The 7015-nt window shown below is 59.8% G+C and overlaps 1 protein-coding gene across 1 annotated transcript; it reads right to left on the bottom strand.

Annotated features, from left to right (window-relative positions):
• Positions 1 to 40: 40 nt before the first annotated feature.
• On the bottom strand, positions 41 to 5194 carry SPRG_00279 (hypothetical protein; the record flags this gene model as incomplete). The annotated part of the gene is made up of 6 exons (XM_012338381.1): positions 41 to 940; positions 1643 to 2938; positions 3028 to 3755; positions 3812 to 4250; positions 4272 to 4620; positions 4665 to 5194. The coding sequence occupies 6 exons, from the start codon at positions 5192 to 5194 to the stop codon at positions 41 to 43; spliced, it is 4242 nt and encodes a 1413-aa protein (XP_012193771.1).
• Positions 5195 to 7015: the final 1821 nt, after the last annotated feature.

Here is a 7015-nt window from a genome sequence, read left to right as displayed (position 1 = left end):
GCGACGTCGATGGCTGGATTCAGTCGGAGCCAAGTCGTCGTCAACTACTGCAGTTTGTCGAGTTGTCAGTCGCCGTGGTTTTGTCCACGACCGCTGGCGCCGTCGTGACAGCGTCTGCCGGTGGCGACACGTCGGCAAGAGTCGCATCTTGGACGGCTTTGGGAGCTGGTGCATCTTCGACCGGAGCAACATCTTGGACAGCTTTGGCAGCCGGCGCTTCGTCGACCACGTCTTGTACGGCTATAGCAACTGGTGCTTCTTCGACCGCAAGTTGGACGGCCCCGGGTGCAGGCGCTGCTTCAACCGCATCGTGGACGACGTCGGTGGCCGGCGCTTCTTCAACCGTATTTTGGACGGCCTCGACGGCTGGCGCTTCTTGCACCGGAGTCGCGATCTTGGTGGCTTCATCCGTTTGCAGTGGCGTAGCAACGTCCGACGGCAGCGCCGCTTTGTGGGTCTCGGCCTCGTCGGCGACGTCGATGCTGGATTCAGTCGGAGCCAAGTCGTCGTCAACTACTGCAGTTGTCGAGTTGTCAGTCGCCGTGGTTTTGTCCACGACCGCTGGCGCCGTCGTGACAGCGTCTGCCGGTGGCGACACGTCGGCAAGAGTCGCATCTTGGACGGCTTTGGGAGCTGGTGCATCTTCGACCGGAGCAACATCTTGGACAGCTTTGGCAGCCGGCGCTTCGTCGACCACGTCTTGTACGGCTATAGCAACTGGTGCTTCTTCGACCGCAAGTTGGACGGCTCCGGGTGCAGGCGCTGCTTCAACCGCATCGTGGACGACGTCGGTGGCCGGCGCTTCTTCAACCGTATTTTGGACGGCCTCGACGGCTGGCGCTTCTTGCACCGGAGTCGCGATCTTGGTGGCTTCATCCGTTTGCAGTGGCGTAGCAACGTCCGACGGCAGCGCCGCTTTGGGAATGAAGTGTTTCGTTGTCTCGCGGAGGAGAGCGCCGACATAAGAGGAAGCACATATTCTTGCTGGTGAATGCGGTACAGCTTGGACGGCTTGAAAGGTTGATGCTTTCTTGGCTGCTACTTGGATGATGATGGTAGCCGGAGTGTCGTCGACCGTATATGGGACGGTCTCGGGAGGTGGTGCTATTTCGATCGAGTGTGCGATGTTGATTTTTGAGTTTGCGACGGAAATACGACGCGGGGTGGACGGTCGGCGTTGCGAAACAAAGTATGTCGTTGCCTCGTGAATGAGAACGCTGACGTAAGTCGAAGCACACATTTTGGCTGGGGACGGGGCTGCATGACGTTGTGTTGATGCGGCGTTGTCAGCATTCAGATATGACACTGCTTGCGATTGGCTTTTGTTGGGCAGTGCTGCGGTATCCGATGACGGAGGTACGGTGATGTTGCCTTGACATGCCATAGGACCTTTGGCGTCTTGAGCAAGATCAATGCAGTCGGCAGAAGGCAAGGACGCAGCTGCAGACACCGTTCCTGTTTGTGCAACGGGCTCGTCATTTTCGTGTTGGCGAGGCTGTGAGGGTTTGCGCCTCGGTGGCGGTCGCGCCACGTCGTCGGTTAGAGGCAACGGCTCATCGACCCACTTTGTTGACAAGTAGACCTGGGAGTCAGGTGGTACTGTCACTGCTGCGCGTGGCACTGGGCGCGGTGGCTTGGGTACCGACTTTGGCGTGGGGCGTTGAGCTGGTAACGGCGTCGACACGATGCGAGATGTGTCCATTTCAGCGACAGCCACCGTAAAGAGGAACGGCTCGACTTCTTCCAAGACGCAAAGCGGCTCCAAGGCCTCGTTGAGTCGACCAGGATCGTTACGGAACAGTCGAGCACCGTCATCGACGTAGCGATGGAGGCGCGGGTACTTCACGAACGCGCTGTAGATGACGCCGTCCAGCACGGCCTCAATCTTGACGCACTTCGGGGCGTCAACGCAGCGTATTCGGAACGCCACCGACTTGCGCTTGTTCCATGCACGCGCCCAACGGTGCTCGTCTTGAGCGTCGTCGTCGAACGAAGGGTAGAACGGTATCGGCCGAAACGAGATGTGTCGTCGCGCACCAAAACCACGAGCACCCGCTTGGATCTTGGTGACGGCAACAATCGCTGCTGCGTACGTCTGTTTGGCGAAAAGACTGCGCACATGGCTCTGGATGACGACAGCACTTGCTTGCCGCGTGCGTAGCTCTTGCCGGACGACAAAGCCACGCGCATGACGCTGGATGGTGGCCGCGGCGTCGTGAGTCGTTTCCAAGGTTCGCCGCGTCACGAAACCCTTGGCCCGGGCTTGAATTGCAGTTGCCGCCTTTGTTCGAGCGCGGTGCGACGTGTACTCCTTCTTCTTTAAATGGCCTCGCGTGCGCGTCTGAATGACCACGGCCGCAGTGCGTCGGCGCTCGAGCGACTGGCGAACGACGAAGCCTTTGGCTTGCTTTTGAAGTACGATCGCTGATGCGCGCTGCTTCTCCAGCTCCTGCCGCGTGAGCATACCTTTGATGATGGCCTGGATTTTTTCAATGGCTTGTTGCTGCAGGCGCACGGATCGCCGAGCAAAGTACCCGCGCGCCGCAGCTTGGATCGCAATCAGCGCGCGCTGCTGCGCAGCACACTGGCGACGCGCGAGGAAGCCACGCACGAGCGCCTGCACACGACGAACCGTGTCCACCTGCTCGATCAGCGTCTGCTGGAGCGACTTGCGCGTCAGGTAGCCTTTAGCGCGCGACTGGATCTTTGTAATCGCCTTGACGTGGGTTGCGGGTTGGCCGTGGACGCGCTGCAGCTCCGCCACATGGATTTGCTGCGCGTCGTCCTCGTCCGGTACGAGCGAAACTTGCGCCGCGAGCGCCTTCTGGAGCCGGGGCACGTCGTTGCGCGCCCAGCTGACGCCGTGGGCAACGTAGAGTCCCAGAAGTCGCACGGGAATGTACTTGGCGTAGATAATGTCGTCGGCCCAGACTTGGACCTTGACGCACGGTGGCACCGAGAGCACGGATATGTACATGTCCATGTCGGGCGTCGAGATAACGGGAGCGTTGCCGGCGTCGCGCAGACGATCCCGACTCGCCTCGCATGTCGTTTTTGGAGGTTTGTCGTCTGGCGCAGCTTGTGGCCCTTGTAGCAGGCTTGGATCGCGCGCGTTGCTTTGAGCTTGCTTTTGAGTGTCGCCTTGGCGTGAAGCATCCGCAAGTGCCTCTGAATCGTGCCCGCCGACTTGGCCTCTTGCGTCGCTCGCATGGACGCCAAGAGATCACGGACCTGCGTCTCGGTCGCGCGACTCGTTTCGAGCTGCGACCGGAGCTCGCTGAGTGCAGCTTCGTACTTGCGCTCGGTGTCCGACTGCTTTTGCGCCGTGAGTCGCTTCCGCTCGGCCTTGAGCTTTTCGATTTCGTGCGAGAGAGCGACAACCATCGTCTTGTACTCGTCGACTTGCTCCGTGAGGTTGCGGACTTCCATCTTCCACGTCGCGACGGTTGTGTTGGTTTCGACTTGTGGCGGCGGCGTCGGGCGCTTCTGGTTCGGTGCTGATTCCTTGTACGACCCTTTACGACGCTGCGTCTGGACGCGTGGCGACGGCGCGGTGGCCGGTGGCGCCCGGGGCTTCTCGACACCCGTCGGTGGTGTCGCTACAGACTCAGGTGGGAGCGGCGACTCGGTGCCGTCGGATGATGGGGGCTTCGGTGCTCGCGGTGGGTTCATATAGGTAAGCTGCTCAAGCGCCGAGACTTCGCGCGCGTGGAGCACCTGGGACACTGTTTCCTGGGCGGCGGTAAGCATCTCGCCTTGATACTCTTGCTGAGCCTTGGAAAGGCTAGCATTTTCTCCAGCTCCTGCACACGGCTCTGTAGAGCAATGAGATCAGCGTGTTGCGTCGTCATGTCCGCGTGCAACTGCTGCTTGCGGTACGCGAGCTCCATTGGCGAAAGCGCCGGCTCCTTTCGCAGCACCTGGTTGGTCTGCTCCAGCTGGTTCACCTTGTCTCGGAGCAGTCGAATCTCGTCGTGGCACCGCTCGATGCGCACCGACGCCTCGGCGTGCGCAAGGTCCCGGGCGTCGTTCCGTGCGGCGGCCACGAGTTTGCCCTCGCGGTCTTTCCACTGCTTAAAATGATGGCGCGTCTCAGCGAGGCACAGCACGAGGCGGTCGCGCTCGGCTTGAGCGTCGTTTAGCGTTGTCTGCAGTGCTGATTTCTCGGCCACCGACGTTTTTTGGAGGTCTTTCAACTCGGTACGAAGCACTGCTACTTGGTGCTGCAGCTGCAGCTTCTCCTGGAGCATCTACGGGCATTTTGAGACGACGGTCAGCGTGTACTTGGTCGCCGAATCAAACCTCGTGGGCCGCGAGTTCCATCTTTTCTGCTCGAGTTGCATCGTGCGGTAGACTTCGACGCTCTTGACTTTGGTCTCGACGTACTGGTCCTTGAGGACTTCGTACTCTGTCATCAAGCACTTATTCTTCTTGATGAGGTTGCGCAGCTTCTCTTCGCGCAAATTGACCGAGTCGAGCGCTCGCTTTTGCTCCGCTTTGGTCACCTCGAGGTCCGACTTCATGAGCTGCGCTGCCGACTCGAGCTTCCGCGCCCGGACGTGCAGCTCGGCGTTGCGCCCGAGTGCCGCAAAGTACTCGTCCCCAGCGTCCGTGTACGTACTACAAAGAGACGTGAGGTGAATTATGCATATGCAGTTAAGTACCTCGGCGCCGTGTCGAGGCGCCGGGCAGCGCGTTCGTTGGTGAGCTCTTTCTTGAGCATCGCGATTGTTTCGTACAAGTCTTCGCGCTGCGGGTTGGTGAACGTCACGTAGGGTGACGGTCCGCGCCGGGCCGGACTCACAGCCTCAAGCTTGGTTGTCGACGGTGGCGCGGGCGTTATTGTCGACGGCGCTAGAGACTGAAGACCAGTCGATGGCGGCGGCCCACCATCGATGAGAATCTTGTCCAAGAGCTCGAGGCTCTTCTCGAGGCTCAGCAGCCCCGCCTTGTTGTCGATTTTGGACTCCATGTCGTGGCGTGGCGACGGCCATGCGGTCGAGTGGCTGGCACCCATCGGTGCTGTTTCCGCGCGCGTCGCCGTGTCGAGCAACGGCAACGTCGTAACTTCCGAAGACGGCGGCGCCGGTCGCTTCTTTCGTCCGGGCGTCGGCGGTGTCATGATGCTATTGCGGTGCGACATACTCGGCATCGGCGCTGCAGGCTGCACGTGACTGCTCCGTCGCGGCAGCATCGCGCTCGGTTCCCGCGGCAAATTCAAAGATACCCCACGGCCTTTCGACATTGCAAAACCGCCCGCGCTTCCGTATCCGGATGTTTTTGAAACCCCGACGACGTGTGAAATCCAAACTCGGCGGCGACGTGAGAAAAGCAAAACACACCGTGTGGTACGTGTGTTTTGACACTCGATGTCAAAGGCAGGACTCGGCCACCAGGACTCTGACCCGGACTCGACGCCAGCTCCCAAAACCTCAACACCTGGCTCTACGCTATTATTTCATATGTAGTCACCGACGCATGGCTCACTTTTTTGGTGTGACGTGCAAAGCTCGTACTAGTATACCGGTACTCGTGCGAACTGTGAGCTGCTCTGTGTGCATGCCACTGGATCGCGTACTAGTAGAAGCGCCGGCTTTGGGGGGCCACGAATCAGGAGTTTTGCCGAAGGTGATTGGAACGTTCGGTGCTGCACCTGCTTGATGCGGGCGGCGGTGTCGCGCCATTACGGCGCGTACGTGGCAGCACGAGGCGCCACGTTTGCAAAATCAAGCGAGTACCAGCACGTTGTTCGGTCCACGGGCACGGGCTGTCGCGAAGCACCCATCCCATGCGACTGGGTCCACCGTCTTGATAGCTACCGTTTTTGTAAGACGGTGCGGCGCCGCCGTGTCTTTGACCCGAGAAGCTTGTGAGTCACGAGCGCGTGATCGGTGTGTCTCGCTTGTGCCGTGACTACTGACGCATGCGCATCACGCGCCATCAAACGACCGCTAGAGGCTCGACAAGCGAGACACTTTATTCGGTCGGCATTCTATATTTTCGACGCCCCAGTCAACTCACGATGCATGCTTGCTTTGTGCATGGTTGCGAGACGATGCCAACGGAAGGGTCCCGTGCGTGCAACGCACATCGCCACCGACGCCGGTGCAGCGTGCCGCCGTGCCCGCACGCCGTATCGAGCCACCGGCCGCACCATCGATGCGCGGTACCGAACTGCGGCGCCCGAACGTACAGAGACGTGGCGTGTGCTCACCACGCGCCCAGCGGACCCCGAATTGACTGTGTTCGCCACGGTGGCGTTCGCGTCTGCACCCGCGCCAAGTGCATCTACCACCGTCGTCCAACGTTACAACACCCCCCGGCACCGAGACGTGGGGTCGCCGCGACCGAAACCTTGGTCCGCACCGACGAAACACCGATGCCACCCCGTCCTTACGAGCTCGACGCCGGTGCCGTCGTGTCGTTCGAGATTGAGATGAGCGAGACAGCATTCGCGCTAGACTATCGAGGCGCGGTGTTTACCTCCGGATCCATCACGCTCGACGCCGACGTCCTTTGCTTTGAGTGAGAGCACTAGAGTTTACGAGTCGGATGTATTTAATATAGTCCAATAGACGGTGATTAGTGCACGGGTTTTATGGATGTTTGCGGCGGCATGCTAGGATAGGTTGCTTGTACGTGGCACACTGCGTCGCATTTAGCGCCTCGTACTAGCCAAGCCTAAGGTGACCTATTCTCGTGTACAGAGGTTCGTGGCGGTGTGCAGACAAGAACTCGCTTTCTTCTTGGAGGCCGATTGATACTTTGCTTGATAGATTGAAGTTCCGACAAGGGTAAAGTCGGCGCTATTTGAGGAGCCCACTGGCCGTCACGTGGGTTTCTAAGCTCGTCGCCGCATCATCATCTATTAGAGCCATGCGCTCCAGAATCTGCTGCGCCCTGTCGATTTCGCTTCATGTGCCCGGGGTCTGGCTCGGGATCGCATGTCTTGACACTTGGCTGTGGGTGCTAGTACATCCGAGAGGACGGCAGTAGAGCTGCTCTAGGTAGCACA

Source organism: Saprolegnia parasitica, assembly GCF_000151545.1.
Source record: "Saprolegnia parasitica CBS 223.65 unplaced genomic scaffold supercont2.1, whole genome shotgun sequence".
Lineage (NCBI taxonomy): Eukaryota > Oomycota > Saprolegniomycetes > Saprolegniales > Saprolegniaceae > Saprolegnia > Saprolegnia parasitica.
The sequence above is the reverse complement of the archived record's forward strand: the minus strand, read 5'-3'. Positions and strand labels throughout refer to the sequence as shown.